This window comes from Macrobrachium nipponense, chromosome 34 (assembly GCF_015104395.2).
Source record: "Macrobrachium nipponense isolate FS-2020 chromosome 34, ASM1510439v2, whole genome shotgun sequence".
Classification (NCBI taxonomy): domain Eukaryota; kingdom Metazoa; phylum Arthropoda; class Malacostraca; order Decapoda; family Palaemonidae; genus Macrobrachium; species Macrobrachium nipponense.
In genome coordinates this window covers 28,455,930-28,474,664 of record NC_061095.1, presented here as the reverse complement: position 1 = coordinate 28,474,664, position 18,735 = coordinate 28,455,930, and the positions used below count along the sequence as shown (strand labels likewise).

Below are 18,735 nucleotides of genomic sequence, written 5' to 3'. Positions count from 1 at the left end.
ACCTGTCACTTTGACCTCCAGCTTCATACCTGTTGCTTGTCTTTTGTAATCTAAGCCTGCTTCTTCTACTCCAATCTATGTGCCTTCATTGATATTCCTACAATATGCTGATGCATCTCTTGTTAATCATCCTAAGAAGCAGTTGGGCTCAATGTTTCATGATCAGTTTATGGTTGCTGTTGATCACCTTTCCGAAATATGCTGTTAATGCTAGTTCAATGATGTTTAAGAGAATATACATACACAAAAATGACACAATAATCTCAAATGTTAAACAAGACAAAGATGAATGTTAAACCATTACATTAATACAGAGAAATAAAGTCAGTAGTGTACTAGTTTGATTCTGAAACTTATACTAAATTAATGCACCTAACAGATACAAGAACCTATAGATAGCAAAACAACTGAATGAGAATTAAACTACAAGGATACAAGGAGAATGCTAACTATCCAAACAATTTGCAACAGCTAAAACACAAAAAAAATTCTGCAAAGCTAACTCCTACATACAAAGAATCTATATGCTAAAGAAAAGTAACATAAAAGGAAAATCACTTGGCATTATCCTTTTAGTATTATAATGCTAGTATGTTACATACTCTTTGAAGTTACATCAACAACAAAACTTGAAACAGCTGATGCTGTTTCAAGTTTTGTTGTTGATGTAACTTCAAAGAAAATGTAACATACTACCATTATACATTTTGTTTAAAAGGATAATGCCAAGTGATTTTCCTTTTATGCAACAAAAATGAACAAGAGAATGATAAAGAATTTGCAATTATCAGAGCAGAAAATGACATTGGAGAATGAAGTGAAAAGCATGTACAAACAACAGCCCATAAAACTTGCTGGCACTACTGCCAGACCAACCTGGTGAATGACATGTCAAAGTAACATGCATGAAGGGGGAGTTAACAGCTGACAGTCAGAAACTGGTGGATTTATACGCAAAAGAACGGTACCTGTTTACTCCTATTTTATTTTATTTGGAGAACTTTTACCTGTGAAATTTTTTTGGGAAAAATGATACATACATTTAAAAAAAATGGGTTTGTTGAGAAATAAGTATGCGTGGTCTGCTATGGATGAATAAATGACAAATGCCTTTTCAATACCTGTTTTTTCAATTCCATAAGTCATTGAGCCTATAGAGCTGATGCTTAACATACTGTAAAATGGTTAAATATGCAAAAACAATGTAGGTCACTTACCATTCAAAACATTGTCCAAGATGCCTCTACTTGAATGATACACATGATTCAACTTTTCATCTTCTCTGGGGGATGGTGTTTTACTAGGAGAGAATCCATTAGTGTAGGGTAGTGCCTTTGTTATTCTGGTTGAATCATCAAGTTCCATTCTAGCAATAATATCACCAGCATTAAGCACAGCTCCTGGACGTTTCAGATGGTACACACAGCCTGATTCCGCAACCGTTAATGTCATCACCATCTTCATACTCTGTGATAATGATGATTACAACATTACATATGAAATCTACTAACTTCTATGTTAATGTCATCACCATCTTTATACTCTGTGATAATGATGCTTACAACATTAGTTATGAAATCTACTAACTTCTAATAACAACAACAAACTGTATTCATGTACTCAACAACAAATGTACTAGTAACACAACTGCCATCCCCATTTTATCTATCATTATCTTATATATCGGATGAGACATCAGAAATATTAGAAAACTCTTCCCCCACTAGTTTACACATATAAATTTATTCGTTTCACTGTAAGTCCATCATCCATTTATAGCCCACATTCAAGGTCTTCAAATATCGTCAATACTACAGTTTTCTGTCTAACAGACAGATGAAGAGCGGTAGTTGCTCTGCACAGGCACCACCTAGATCCAATATATAGTTTTCACCTCATTCACTTTTTGTGTCTGTAAGGCAACTTAGCATTATTCCTTTCCCAGACTTTTCACATTAGGAGTGCCCCGGCCATTCATTATATCATTCCATCCTTTTCTAGTCTTTTCTGCTATCCCCCTTTCATTTTCCTCTTAACAAAGAACTGCTTGCAAGCAGTTATTCCTTGTTCATTTTTGGATATATTAATTTTCATATGACCCAGAAGCAGCTTCTTCACAAACTTCACTTCCAGAAATTCCCCAGGTATTTGAAGATGTTACAATTTCAGAAGGGGGGATTGTCCTTAAAGTCTTAAGAGCAAAGGATTTTCAATAGAAGGAGCCAGATTTACTGCCAAGCCTTACACAATTTCATTCCTCAACCTCCTACCATTTATTAAATAGACTCTGCCATCTGACAGAAAACTTCTTTTTTCTGAGGTATCAGAAGCTGTTAGTCTTGGCCTTCAAGGTGTACAGGTCTGCCCTTTCTCAGATCAATTATGAGCTTTGTGGACTACTGGTGGATTCTTCACTAAGGATTGGCCAATTAAAAAAAAAACACATCAATTACAAGATGATATGCATATGCACATGGTATAAGGAAAAAAATTCAAAGAAATTTTCTGTACCATCCACAGGAAGTTGAAAGTGAATATTTCCAACCCTGCGTGGGGCCTCTTTTCCCAAACAGTTGTAATAAACATGCAAATTTTACCAAATTGTAAATGTATTTTCTTTCAATTTTCTTTATTTTATTTTGAAAAATTATAATTACAGCTAACACAATAACATAACAGATAAAAACTAAAACCAGTAACAAATTCTGAGTATATTTATGGTAAAATATTCACGAGACATCCTAGGATTGGGGGGAGCAGTATATTCCTCCATGAAATCTCAAGTTAAACTGATCTCTCTCTATCCTGTACTTAGCTACTAGAGGTGCCTTGTAAGAATTACCATAAGTCATTAATGGCCAGATGAAGTGATTTGAACATTTTTCCCATAAAATTTGTTCAAACTGTACGGTACAATAATATTGATCATCAGGGGATGTAACCCAGAAGTAACCCTAAATCTATATATAAACGTCGACTGACGTTGGTCGCTCACAGAGGGATAAAATGCTTTGGGAGGATAGAACATATTCTCATTATTCAGGAAAGATGCAGTATATACAGGTGAACTGCACACTATGCTACAGAGGTATAATGTCTGTATAGGTGTATGAAGCATCCATAACACTAGGTTTCTAGAAATGGTTCACTCTCTAATTCAACAATACTACCTGCCAACTAATATTTTGCTGAAAACAAGCACTTTCATGGAAAAAGATCTAATTGTCCAAAAATCTCACTTCCAGCAATTACCATCTCAAAACTAAAACTTATGTTTGTACCTCAATTTCTGCATATGGTTGCCCAGCAAATAAATGACTTCCATCTTCTTGCAGGTAATTAAGAAGCTTGCCAGGTGCTGAACTCCTTAAAACAGTAGGATCATTTTCCTTTTCAAAAACGCATGTCTGGTGGCCAATTGTCACACGATACCTGTTTAGGATGATTCAGTTAGATAATGAACTTAACCAAATAATTAAACTGGGGATAATGAATGAATGATTGGAAGTTTTCTGGCATCCTAACTGGGGATAAACTGCAAAACTAAACTATTTGGCTTACTAAACTTTAAAAATTAAAAAAAACTGTTACTTTCAAATTTCCTCTGAACCAAGTCTCACAATGACAATAAAGAGCAAAGCAACTGTCGAGATAATAGTATACTAAGCCTCAGTTAGGTATTTGTCACAAGAATTCATCAAGGTGCCACATATCCCTCCCATGGGTGCCACAGGGAATAATTGATTGACTAACAGACAAGCTGTAAATGCTTGAAACAAATAAAACCACCATATAAAAGATATTCAGTAATAAGAAAATATGACTGTTTCATGTATTTGCCTGATCTCTTTATAAAGTTATAGAGAAGAAAATAGTATTACAGTAGTAGAATATATTATATTATACTTACTTGTCTACTTCATCTTTCAAATATGTAACAGGGCTGATACCATCAAGTGAGAGAAGCAGTCCACCATCACTCATTCGGTTGAAATCAATGACTTTATGAGAGTTATTTAGCACCAAAAAGTACTGCGAGGGACCTGACTGTGTAACTCGTACATGGTATTTCACACCTTCAGAAATTAAATCCACTTCTACATCATTGCTAAGAGATTTGAGAGGTAGTACTTGGCCTCTGAAAAGTAAGATTTAAAGATGTTACCATAGGGTACAGTATTTTCTTTCCAACCTCAAGACTCAATTAAGAAACTTAGCAAATGATATTCATGAGTGGACTGGTCATCAACTATAGTGTCACCTTAACTTAATAGACTACTCAGGTACCCGGGGGCCAACTTATTGCCTATCCTAATCAATATTTTGTAATTCAATTTAAAATATTAATTTAATAATCCTTCAGGGATGTATATGCAAATTAATGATTCTAAACTTACTTGTACATTCATACCCTGCCTACTCAAGATTACAAGATATTTAAAACACTGTATAGAAAAAACCATTCAACATGAAAGAATGTCTTCTTACACATAGGTAACTCCAAATTCTCCATAAAGATAGTAGGAAGGGAATTTAAGGGTCGAGCCAGTAAAAACTTTGTAACCAAATAATTCCTTCACCAGTGTGTTCTGATAGGTCCCTAGTATTACATAAAAAAAAAAAGTCTGGGGCCCCCACAGTTTTTTTTTTCAGTTTTTTTTTTTTTTTTTTTTTTTTTTTGTTTTTTTTTTTTTTTTTTTTTTTTTTTTTTGGGGGGGGGGGGCAAAAACCCTCAAGCTTGCAATTTTTTCAGATTTTTGTATTATACTCCTAAACTCTCTCTCTCTCTCTCTCTCTCTCTCAGACCACAATCGGACACACACACTATCGATTTCTTTGATTGCCCTTGTACCATAATATATGAATAAAATTTATTATATTATCAACCTTTGCATAATGCAACTAATGTTCCTGTCTCTCCTCCCTCCATCCCCCAGCTGGCTGGGCGCCATTTTTACCAAACAGTTCAAAAATAATACACAGAACAAAATAAAATTCCCAAAATTTTACTTCATATAACATATTGTTTCATTACTTTACATTCTAATTTAAATTTTGAACATATTAATAATAGAAAAAAAATGTGAAAAGGGGGACTTTTTGGATTGGGTGGAATGAATGATCCTGATTCCCTTCATTTCTTATGGGGATATTTGTTTCATATTTCAAATAAATCATACTTCGAACAGCCTTCTGGAACGGATTGAGTTCGAAGTACGAGGTACTACTGTACCCTGTACACGCACATCTATCGAGAAATTAGTAATTTCACATTACCATATTAAGTACAGTACTGTACTGCATTAAGTAATGTCAATAAAAAGAATGAATGAGAGAGAGGAGAGAGAGAGAGAGAGAGAGAGAGAATGTGCCTATTGGTTACAAATGTGAAGCAAAAAGAGGAATGCACCGAGTGCATGTGTATGTTCGTTCACCGTCCACCCTTACAGGAACGTGAGTGCATTCACTAATTTGTTTACTACTCATCCTCTAAGTACAAACAGGGCAGCATCTGGCGTGTGAGTGCATTCATTCAATCATTCACCATCCTGTGCCACAAGTGTACTTAGTGGGTTATCCACTAAGAACAAGAGGTTGTCTGCTTGGGTACACTTGGTCTGCCATCTGATACCACTACTGAACTAATTGGACTTTTCTGATAAGTACAAAATATTTTAAATAATTCTACCAGACTTATACAAGTCTGGTAAGTAACAAAATCCACTAAGTTGAGGTGCCACTGATACTAAATACAAAAGAGTAACAATTCACAATTTTTCCAATTCAGCAGAATCGATACCTTTTTCTTATTCAACAGATATAAGAAAGTCCACTTAATTTACATCACATTACACTGAAAATCAATAAGAATAATAGTTACTATACATACTTTTCAAGAGAGGCCTGAAAGTTGGTGAAAGCTTCCTGGATTGTGTTATCAGCAATGAGCACAGATGCACATATTACTCCCATCATGGTGTTCGGCTTTTTGCCTTTTACTTGTGCTGCAATGAGCTGATCAAGCCAACCAGTGTCTAAAAGGAAATAAACAAAACCACTGAGGTTAATCTTGAACCCATAACTATGATTCATTTTAGTACTAGTATTTAAGTTTAATGAATAATATGCTTTACTATGTACTATCAAAACTAGTTTGAAGAATTAATACTTTACAACAAACCTTTTTCTTACAAACCTATTAATAATATTGAGCCTTCACTGAATGTCACTAAACACATACCTCATTGTCAAGTACAAGAGCAAACAGCAAATGTTCAGGATTACTTACATCTTACCCCACCCATCATACAGTTCACAGAGAAAACAAGGGGATGGGAAGTGGTCACATCATAAATGGCATATGAGTTTGTATGAAAACATGTTTTCCATTATAAAAACTCAATTTGTTTCAACATCCGCTCATCAGTCATACAGAACCACTATTACTATTTAAATGGGAAGTCAAGCTGATATTAGTCCCAGACTTTTATTAGGGTCCAATAATCCAGTGAAGTACTTTGAGACTTATAAGTGAGGAACCAAGGCTCAAATATATTCTCATGGGGTACTGTCAGTGTGCTTAGAGGCAAAGGACACACCACAAAATACCAAAAGAGCACATCCACAACTAATGGCTCTGACTCTATCTAAAATACCAAAAGAGCACATCCACAACTAATGGCTCTGACTCTATCTCCAGAATTGGTGTTCAAGGGCAAATCTACCTCCTGTATCTCCTTCTAGGGCAAATGGGCAAGGCATAAGACTGTTTCTTAAAGATGGATAATGACTGAATTACAGTGATGGTCAAAACTGCATTTTATGCAGCTGTTACAGCTCATTCCACCATAACTAAAAGTTATGGTGAACTATATCCCAATGTGCAAAATGTGAGGTGATTCTTTCAGCTGTGCTTATGACACTACAGACAAGTAAACAATGAAATGGAAAATTGTTACCTACCAGTAGGTTAGAGGCATTCATTTATGAAAGATTATTGTCACTGCTTCTGTCAACAAGACATCAGGAAGTGTCTGATAACATTAAGACAGTGAATAACAGCTCTTTACAACGACGGGTTTGTGATGAAATAATTGAAAAATTATCTTGATGCATAACTACAACTCTTAATTTTGTAATTCATTGCAGAAAATAAAGTTATTACTGCAACAACATAAATTGATAGCTACTACACTATAAGAGCTTTCATAGACCAAAATAAAATAAAGTAAAATATAATAGGGACCACAACATTATATATCATATATTTCCATGTGTAAGACGACCTTTGGATAAGACAAGGTAAAAAATTATGGCAGATTTTCATGAATTTATCTCATATCTGTCGTTTAAGATGACTAATAAATTACAAAACCATCTGTGTACAGGTTAGCTTTTGGTTATTGTATATACTCACATATCATACAACTTCTGAAGACCTAATTTGCAGTTAATTTTAAGGGGGTTGCCACCATACGCAATATAAAATTAGCGTCTGTAATATTCACATAGTATCGTAATATAAAAAAGTTAAACTGTACTAAAAGATTTCTATAAAACAGCATTAAAACAAAGCCATTGTAAAATCAAGCTCATCCATGATCAGCAGTTATCTCAGACCTGATATTCTGTGGTTCATAAAAGAAAAATGTTATTGTATAATACAATTAAGTTTGTTCATACTTACCTGGCACATATATATATAGCTGTATTCTCCGAAGTCCGACAGAATTTCAAAATTCGCGGCACACGCAGTGGGCGGCCAGGTGGTAGTACCATCCCGCCGCTTGGGTAGGCGGATAATCAGGAACTATTCCCATTTTCTATTCATATTTTATCAGTGCCACTGTCTCCTGAGGGGGAGGGGGGGTGGGTGTGGGCACTTTAATTATATATATCTGCCAGGTAAGTATGAACAAACTTAATTGTATTATAACAATAATATTTTGTTCATGAAACTTACCGACAGATATATATATAGCTGAATCCCACCTTCGGATGGTGGGAACAGACAGAATAGGATTTTTGGGAAACTAAATAAGTCGATGATATACATCTTGGTTCCTCACTTGTTAGCATAGCCGACTCGTGATTACTGTCACCAAAGTCTGCTTCTGCGTTACTAGAGTTGCCAGCGAGGTAGAGACCTGTAATGCTGGTGCGCTCTAGATGATCTGTCAACGGGGCGTGACCACAATGTGACTAGACCCTATGACCATACTTCTGAGGGCAACGAAGCTAAAAACCACCACCTGACCTAACCTATCAAAGTTAGTTCCATAATTTCTAGGCTAAAGAAAAGGAACGCGCCTCAAGCGACCAACCCTTCAAAGTTAAAAGCACACCTATCCCTTTTCTATAGGATAGGATTCGTGTTGCTTGCTGCCCCTAATAATATATCTACGGATATGTATGGTCCTAGCGACTTACAGATCTCAAATGTCGTCTTCACATCCCGTCGGGAGTGTGAAGCGAACACAGAGTTGCTTCGCTAAAGCGTGGCACTCAAGATGTTACTGAGTGTCATGCTCTGTTGAAATGCTTCCGAGGCCGCGACCCTCACCTCTTGAGCATTCATATTAAGAAAAAATCTCAAATCTTTATGCAAACATAACGAATGAGACTTCTTAAAAGAACTCCTTGACTATAATGCCAGGGTGTTCTTGGACATGAACTAGTCTGGTCTTTTACGGAACACCGCAGATTGTCCGTTGACCTCGACTTTCTATAGTTTTATCAAGATAAAACTTGAGAGACCCGACAGGGCACAGGACTCTCTAATGCCCTTGCCCAATAATTTGTGCCATACCCTTGGTCTCCAAGCCTTCGGGTCAAGGGTTAGACAGGTTTTCGTTCTTATCAAGAACGGAAGGCTTAGAGGACAGACCGCATTATGTCCTTTAAAGCTAAAAACCTCTGATGATGGCTAAAAGCTCACTAACCCTCTTTGCCGTGGCTAGAGCGGTTAGAATGTTAGCCTTTCTGGTCACTGTATTAAGTTCGCAGAAAGGATAGGTTCGAAAATGCTTTTGGCATCAGAAACTCAGGACTACGTCTAAGTTCCATGCCGGAACCTGCGATCCAGAGAATTTCAAGATCTCCCCAGACCTCAAAGATCGTGAAGCTTTGTTGTTTGACAGAACCGAATCTCTGAGCCTAGAGGCCGTCAACAACATATTTACATATTTTCTTACAATAGCTTAGGACTTCTATATTATCTTTCCCAAAAAAAGTACTTACATACGGAAAGATAGAACCATAAAGAAATTCACAGAGGTCGAGTTGGAGGAACAGTCATTTCCCTTCACTATCTCCAGAAACGGCCCGCACCGATTGAACACTGAAAATAGGCAGCACTGCTTTGCCTTGGCCAAGAGACTGCCATAATCTTGAAGATCTTATCGCTTCTCGATAGTCTGAACGCCTTCAGACTCCGAGAGGAGAGATATTAGATACTTCACTAAGTGACGATGTTAGATTACACCGATTCTCTCGGGATGGGTCTTTGGACAATTCTCTGAATTACCTGACCTCTGTGAATCCAACCTCTTAAAGGCCAACATGGTGGCGACTAATGCTAATCCTCTAGGATCATGAATAAGGGAACAACTTAAGAGGAAGCTCCTTCGTCTTCAATATTACGAAAAACTTAACGAAAGGACGCCCTCAGTCTCTCCTCACTTTCGACATACTTCTAAGTGAGGATTACTCAGACGTCAGTAGTTGTTGCCTTCGATCGAGAAGACCCGCACGGACGTGCACTAGTTTAACGAACCTCTTGAGGATCGTTACGTTCCGTGCCCAAGCCCATAACTAATTCTCTCTTCTTGAGCTATGAGAGAGCTGAGAAATTATCCGAGATGATTTGGGTTGGGGCCACTCGATCCAAACTCATCCTTCGAGGAACTGGAGAGCCGACCAATTTGGCTTCCAATTCTTTCAGGACTATGTGCCAGAACATCTGTTCCTCTGTTCGGATGTCTGGCACCCTCTCGCTATCACCCGAGGTGATCCTCAAGGCGTTGAGAGAAAATTAGAATTATTACAAGATCTTTGATGTTATTCCAATTTCTTCGTGAGGAAAAATTGTAGAGGTCTGAATTGCTGTTTATTCAGGGAAACAAGCTTCTCCAGCGAGGAAAATGGTCCCCAGCCACAAACTCATCCATTCCCTCACTCAGCCTGCTTCTTCCCTAAATAAGGCTGCGCTTTGCATAAGCAGGAGAGCATTATTATAGTGCTATGCCGCGGTAGATTCGTACAGAATTCTGTTACCGTGCGGTAAACCCGCACCGAACAAGTATAAGAGATATCTTGTTGAAATTTCTAAGTAAACGGAAGGCATGTTCATTCATGATTACTAGAAATTTCCTCAACCCGAGGCTAAAATCCATGGATTGTAGGGCCAGAGAGACGCAACCAACGCGCATGACACCGAGCTAGCCGGTACTGCGTAGATCACAGTAACAGCAGCCTTGTTCATCGTCTCGCACTATCTGCCTGAGTTGCCAGCTACTCCTTTTACGAAGGGATAGGTATGAAATTATCGAGCAAAAGGAAACTCTCAAGCAGGCATATTTAAACGAAACAAAATTCGCTAAATACAGAATCTGAGTTGGTGTTGTCGTAAACAATACCTGAATAGTTATTCTTACTCCGGAAAAACTCTTGGAAGGTTGAAGGGAGTGTCAAATAAATACATTAGAGAAACAACAGTTTCTTTCGGCTTCTATCCGCAGAGGTAAATACGATATGCGTATATGACTTGACCCATGCGTTAGCAAAATGACGCAAAGATAAACTACGTAAGTATTGTAGTAATTTGAACATCGAATTCTCTACTACATCTTTCCTCGACGAGGAAGAGAGAAAGAAAGGAAAAAGACTGTCCACGTTCTAATGAATGAGACTTTTTTAAAAAGAACTCCTTGACTCTTTTCCAAGACTCTTTGCCAAGAAAAGGGAGTAATATTCGAATAGAGATCATCAAGAGAGAACCGAGGATCGAAAAGGACCGTTCAATGTTCTTATGATATTGGACATAAGACTTCCTGGATCTAGTCTACAAGTCTTTTTCCTACTCCCCGGATGAGCCTCTGAAAATGAATGAGAGCTCTTCGAAATTTGTTAATGAGTTTATCCGCTTAAACGATAAAAACGTTAAAATCTATGTCAATGAGAACTACCCCATTTATGAGGGGTCCCCCACTTAAATGACAAAACGTTTAGTATCTTGACAATGGGGAAAACGTCCTTACTTGACCAAAACTATTAGCACTTTGCTAATAGGGGAAAACCCTTAACATGACCGAAAGTCACCCAGGAATACCGAGTATATAATCTTCCCGATTCTCAGAGAAATCGAGAAGAGGAAAGAGGGATCGAAGAAAAAAATTTGGGTATGTCTCTCCGCTAACTCGAATCCTTTTTAAAATTTCTTGTAAAGGAATGTTCCTGTGGACGAGTCTGAAAAAACCTCCTCTTGACGAGCGTTTATAAAGCGTCAAGCGTCCTAAGAAACGTCCTGAACAGCAAATAAAACGCCTTCTACAAGTCTTTTCTCTCGCAAAGCGTCCTGCCGAGCTTCCACCGAAGCGTCCTGGCGAATGTGCACAAAAGCGTCCTCATAAGCGTCCTGCCAAGCGTCCTCAAAAGCGTCCTGGAAAGCGTCCTCAAAAAACGTCCTGCGTAGCTAAGAGCGTGTCTGAGCAGAAAACACCAAGTCTTCTGAACGACGTTTCAGAGAGGAACTCGTTGAGCGCCCATGATGCATGCAAGTCCCGCCAAGAGGCGTCCTGGCGAGCGACCTTGCCAACTCTCAATGTTATGACCGAACCGCGTTTTGCGTATGACGTTGAATATTTTCAAGGACGTCCTCATGCGAGTCTCCCATGGAGAGCCGCACGCTTGGCTCCTGAAGTGTGTGAACACTAAAGGAAGACGTATGGCTTTTCGTCTTCAAGACGGGCCTTAAAGACCTTCATACCTTTTTACAAAGACAGTGGCCGCCTGTGCGACAACTTGCGTCTTAGTAATGCAAAAGAACATCTCCAGAAACGCACTCAGCAAAGGAACGCCGAGCGTCCGAAAGACACCCTCGCAAGGTGCTTGCCGAGCGTCCTGGAGAATGTCTCTACTTATAGGACGTCGAGCACCTCCAAAAGCTAGCTCACGTCTAAATTGCCCTTCTTATGCCGAACCAGAGACATAAGTTGTTTGACTGTGCAAAGCAGCTTGCCGGACTTCAAACTTATCAGCTTGCTTTTTCGAAGTAAAGCGAACGTTACATAACGTATACGGAGCGCCATCAGGAGAGGAGACGAAAACTGAGTTGTCCTCCAAAAGGTGGAATCAAGAATGTCCTTGATTACCAAATTCTTTGGAATGCTAGCGAGGTTGAAACAGCTCTAAACTTCATGAGCGTTCACTCGCAGGAGGCTCAAATCACTCTTCTGGCAAGATGAATGAGCCTCCTTAATAATGTATAATGAGCGTTCACTCGCAGGAGGCTCAAATCACTCTTCTGGCAAGATGAATGAGCCTCCTTAATAATGTATACCATGATGTATAAATGAGCGTTCACTCGCGAGGAGGCTCAAATCACTCTTCTGGCAAGATGAATGAGCCTCCTTAATATGTCCCTTAGGAAAGAGCCAGTGCATTCTTCGAAAAGGTAAATGGTGGACCTCTTTAACTCACATCCTCCTCGTGACAGAGAGAGGGACGTGAAGCGTTCCTCTTCTCTAAAGTTTCTTCTTTAGGGGGCGCGAGTCCTTCCGAGAGCCCCAACCCCTGTGTGGGGAGATGCCTCGGAGGACGAGAAAACAATCCTTCAAGATTCCTGCACGTGCTCGATCTTCGGCAGCCTGGGAAGCGACAACAGGACCTGCCGAAAGGAAGCCAGATCAGCATGAAAAACCCGAAAACCCTCAACCCCTCCTTCGGCTTTTGACATGCCCTCTCCCTGGTTTTCTGGGAGTCCGACAGAGGTCGAGGCCTAGAGGCGTTATGGGGCCGATCTGACGTTCCCTCCTAACGAGAGATGAGGACGTTGAAGCTGTCCTCTTCTCTAAAGCTTCTTAGAGGGCACGAGTCCTTCCGAGAGCTCCAACCCTTGCGCGGGGAGGACGCCTCGGAGGACGAGCAGCAATCCTTCAAGATTCGTGCACGTGCACGATCTTTAGTTTTTACAGCCTGGGAAGCGTCAACAGGTTCTGCCGATGGGACGCCAGATCGGTGGGGAGCCCCCGTAACCCTCTTGCGGCTTTCGACATGCCCTCTCCGAGTCCTGGGAGTCCGACAGAGGTCCAGGCCTAGAGGCATTATGGGGCCGATCTGACGCCCCCTCCACAACACAAGGGGCACTACACTTTCACAACACTGATTGGAGAGCGAGCACTTAGTCTAAGATACTTGATGTAATCCTCTAGCAGACACTTCTTCTAGGCCCGTAAGCATACCACAGGGTTAGGCAAAATAAAATGTACAGGAGGTTAGAAGGTTCATTATTTCTAACTTCTGTTTACTGTGGAGGAAAACTCCTGATTCTAACATGCTCTAAAATGCGTACATGAATCCTACTTCTTCCGTAATCAGTCACACATTACACTAATTACATTGAACTTATGCAAGAAAACATGTAAACGCCATATATACTAAGCGTGTCTACCGAAAGTTCCGGTAGCTTCACCTTACCCCAAGCAGACAACAAAGTCTGAAACTAGGCTAACTAGCTTCAGACATCAAATGCAATGAAAAATTTACGATAGCGTATGCCTAGCCACAAATCCAAGTCAATAATCGAAAGAATAATTAGGATACTTAAGCGGCTAATGAAGTTTCAAAATCCTAGGCGGAGGTCTGTAAACAGTTGTTTACCGACCGGCGACAGAAAAAAATATGAATAGAAAATGGGAAATAGTTCCTGATATCCGCCTCCCAGCGGCGGGAATGGGTACTACGGACCCACCTGGCCGCCCACTTGCGTGTGCCGCGAATTTTGAAATTCTGTCGGACTTCGGAGAATACAGCTATACGTATTATATATCTGTCAGGTAAGTTCATGAACAAAAAACAGTAATTCTAGACTTATCATACATACATAAGCCAAGATACGCCCCTTATATTCAAAAATATAAACTAACTCAGTCCCTGCAAATAACAAAACTAACATAATACAAAACATTATCATTTCCATCATTTTCCTTTGAAAATCAGTGATAATTTCTCATAATCTTACTATAAAGGGCGTTATGTCTGTCGTACGTCTGTTATTCAATCATGGCCAAAATGGCTGGTCAATGGGCATGAAAATTGGCAGGGTTATGGTGGGGACCCTCAAGATAGTTTATAATGGGTTTCAAACAACAAAAAAGCACCAAAGGTGTCGGAGGGGGCGGGGCACCTTCCTCGAAATGGGGCTGGTTCAGCCTGTTACGAATTTATCATACCTAATTTCAGTATACATAGTAAATAACATGACTTTCGATTTTTGGTATACATACTAAATATGACATACTAGCGAATACTGTGGGGGTAAGACAACAATGTCACCAAAGGGGGTTGGGGTTTGGGCACGGTGTGACAGAGAGAGAGAGTGATAGGGAGAGGACGTGAGAGAGGGAGAGTAGAGGGGGTGTTAGCAAGAAGAAAGAGGGTAAGAAACATAATAATAATACTACAGTGGGCGTTATGTCTGTCTGTCATTCAATCATGGCTAAATGGCTTGACGGATTTAAACCAAACAAAAATTATTGGATAGGGCTTTGATCGAGGATGGTTTGATAGCTTTATAAGTACTAGCTGACCTCCACCTGGCACTACCAGGGTAAACTGTGAATGACAGGCTACAGGTAGGGGGAGTTTCTGAAGTATAGTACAGCAGTGAGTTAGCAGTACATTCATGTATAACTGAATCCATTAGAAATTTGTTGCAGTTTGCTGAAGACAGATCCTTGCACAATTCTCCTCCACTTTGTTGTGCATTTGTGCAGTGTTTATTTCACACAATCAATAAAAGGCCTCGCTGTTGTTGAAAGGGATGGACAGGCTTATGTTCAGCGGAGATGATTTTTCACTTCTAATAATAAATGTAATTCCTCTTCCCTCCCTCCCCCACCCCCTCTATCTTCCCCTCACCCTCCCAGTTCCACCACTCCATCCCCTTTCTCCCCTTTTACCTCCCTACCCCTTTCCCTTCTTTCTTCTTCCCCTTCCCCACCCTCTTCCCTCCACTTCCTGCCCCCCTACCCCTCCATAGCCTTTCATTCACAGTTTTCCCTGGGGCAGTGCCAGTTAGGTCAACTAGTGGCTCTAATACAAGATAATTATGGGTGCATACAATCTGGGCATTTATCAGTTCCTTTTACTATTGTTGAGAAGGCAGACATACTCTAATAGCAATAAAGGTATCCATCACCCTTCATTTTCATGATAAGACCTCCTCCTTTCTGCCTGTCTGTTTAAATTGTTTCAACCTACGAAAGAACCAAAGGCCTAAACATGAAACTGTCAGGGCAAAAATCATCCTTGAGATGGTCAAGGTCATAAGTCAAAGTCAACCAAAGAATGACAATTAAATTTCTAACCTTGTTTCCAGGTAGCATGAAAATGACAGGACTGATAGAAAACTGTATTGCTCAGGATTGCTTCCCTTCCACAAAATAATGAAATGGGTGATAGGAAATATCATCACTAACATCATTCCTAGCAATGTTGTTCCCAAACAGCAAGCTGTGGCATCAAAGGGTGCCGTGTGATCAACTGAGGGTGCCACAATATTTGGGGAAAAATAAATATAAATAAAATAATATTAACACATTTGTTGTATTACTGATTTTCTTTCTCATCCCTGATGTCGGTGGTATCAATACCTCGGTCCTTCAATCCTTTGGCTTTGTGCATTTTAAACATAGACAACTAGATTAGGTTTGCTTTCCTCTTCCCTATTTTCCCACAAGCCTCATCATTCTGTAAAAATTTCAGTAATTTTTGCAAGAGAAGTCAAAAGCACACTTGAAATTGGTTGTGTTCATGATTCTTCCATTCTTACAAACCTCCTATTTACCCTATGGAGGGCTATATGTCGTTAAGATGCTTAGTTTGGTAGATCAATTTCCATTTCTTTCAACCTGCACAACAAACTTTGTAAATGATTTGATCCACTGCAAATCTTGTTCATTGTGATATACATACTATGTATAAGGAAGGGAGTTACAGATGGGTAGGCTATGGTTATGTAAACTGATGCCAATCCGTACTTCATTTTTGCTGTTGTATCAATATGGTCATTACTCGTATATTTAGTATCCAACTGCTCTAACTAACGCTACAATTACATTTTTACAGTCATTCATTTTACACTAAATAAAACATCAGATAATAAAGATGAGTACTTTTAATTTTCAATTTATACAGGGACAATTTCCTCACAGTGATATTTAATTTAATCTAGAATGCTAACAAACTTAGTTTCCTAACACAGTGCCAATGACTTATGAAAGGCCTGGCAGGGGTGCCTCAAGCGGGAAAAGGTTGGGAAACACTGCTGTAGATAACCGAGTCTCTTATGTCTCCTTGCTGACCTTGTATAAGTCTGCAGTGCTTTCTAACAAGTCTGCATTCCTTACCACTCAAAAAAAGCCAGTCCCAAAAAATTATAATGCTTAAACAAAAGTTATGGCATTCTGATATCCTAGCAAATACCTAAGTTTAGCCCTTAATCTACAGTTTTAAGATTTCAACTAATTCTTTAAAACTTTCAGCTCCTCACATAAAAAATTTATGTATCCAACATACCTATGGTATTTTCTTGGAATTTATCAGTTTCCAAAAGTGTAATTAAATACTCCACCGTTGTTCTGAAGTCTCCTCGAATAGACAGTTCTTTCAGAGCTATCACAAGATTCCTGCAATAATAAAATTGTCACTTTAATCAAATAAGACAAATGAAATTCTTTCTTACATATCCATCAATCATAATAAGCCTTAATTCATTGTCAAATTCCAAGAAATGGGGGTCCTGAAATCTTGAAAACATGAGAATGATTAAAAAATCAACCACTGGGGAAAATGTAGTGGCATGCACACTTCTTACCTATTAGTGGCTAGAAAGGACTAGTCTTATTCTTTCACATCTAACATTAATAACCAGAATGAGGTGATTAAAACAAAGATACTATGTTATAATTGATGGGTTTGCATAAAAGATGTAACAGTTTCATATAAACCTATCAGTCATAATTAGTCTGAACCATTATTTAGGTGATAAAAGAGAAATGATCCCTAGTTACATCAAGATTTCATTAAGTTTAGGATCACTAGAGGGCAAAAAAGGTCAGGAACCTATTGTCCTAAAACAACACAAACCAAAGAAATTATTTGTATTATAAATGTTTCAACAAATATATGAAAAAGAAAATAGCATTTCAAGTAAGATGTAGCGAGTTGTGGCCCAAGCAGTCCATGATGGAAATCCTTTCTCTCTCAGTACTCGCTTAACAGTCTTCACATTAAGTCAGTGGGTCTTTGCTCTATTGTGAAATTTGAAAAGGTGATGGGTGGTCTTCTGGGGTGGCCCTATGATAGAGACAGGTCAGCAATCCAATCATATTGAGGCCATTCACAGCAAATACAATAAATCTTGATCTGAAAGGAAGAACTCCACCTTCCACAGTATATGACAAAGCAGACCAAAAAGAGCTAAAGTATAAACAACCTCTAAACTCCCAAGCTGCTGGGTTTAGTTGGACCAAACAATACATAGGAAATTTCTGACTCAGGCTTGAAGCAAATACATCTGTTAAGAACTAATCGAATTTCCACAGTTCTCCCCAGAACCAAACAGACTGTGGGGCTGTTTTTATTTTGTTTTGCTCTGCCAAACACAAAGATATTTATGTAATATCCAAATGAAACAGAGATTTCTGACTTTGTGCCTTCCTTGTTCTTTATGGTAAGTGATGTAACAAGAAATGTTGCCTCACATCAATCTCACTATGAAAGGTAAAGCTAAAAGAGCAAAAAGACTACCTTTAGCTTTAAAATTTTGTGTTCCTTGTTGGAATATAACACATATTGTACTATATATGACATAGAGTCTGTTTCCATTTCTTGTTTTTCTAATAAATCAATTGACTTGTTCTCCCGACCTTGTCACATGTCATTAGTATATATTGATAATAAATACCAAAGGTTCTTATTGCTCTATCACTTACCTCCTCCAGCCCTGCCTCTGGCTCCTCTTCCTTGTCTACAAAAGCATGGCTTAAAGTGCCATTGTTGAGGAGCCTTTTTATCAGTTGTTGAGCTGGTTGAGCAGGCCTACAAGTAGCTGACACGTTCATGGTCTTCACAGATAATTGAGGCCTAGAACTCAATGTACTAGGGCGAGAAGCACCTCTACATCGGTGGGAACTTTGCAGAGAAGAATAATTCCATAGGCTAACAAACCATACAGTATATAAAAAGTTGCCCCTGACCTGGGTGTAGTACCATAGAACAATCTATCTAACAAAAACGTCACCTACACTACATAATACACTACCATCCATTAAAACTAAGACTGGTGCACTCCATGTACACAGTACCCATCGACACCTAAGACCAAGGCAAAGAGAATGAAGAAGGAATAAATGCTTCCTATGCTTCGTCCCCCAACATCATGCCAGCCACCAACAACAGACCAAAGGTACTGCAATTAATAGAAAACTGTTTCAAGATCACGAGATTGACTAA

General features: G+C 39.0%; 1 protein-coding gene across 1 annotated transcript in view; it reads right to left on the bottom strand.

The window, feature by feature from the left end:
• Window positions 1-18,735, bottom strand: part of LOC135207998 (acetyl-CoA carboxylase-like) — a 460,030-nt gene that overhangs the window by 295,323 nt on the left and 145,972 nt on the right. The window contains exons 12-15 of the mRNA XM_064240089.1: window positions 5,891-6,035; window positions 3,911-4,138; window positions 3,282-3,432; window positions 1,218-1,467 (exon numbers count right to left, since the gene is read on the bottom strand). Coding sequence (XP_064096159.1) covers window positions 1,218-1,467; window positions 3,282-3,432; window positions 3,911-4,138; window positions 5,891-6,035 — 774 coding nt within the window. The remainder of the gene's footprint in view (window positions 1-1,217; window positions 1,468-3,281; window positions 3,433-3,910; window positions 4,139-5,890; window positions 6,036-18,735) is intronic.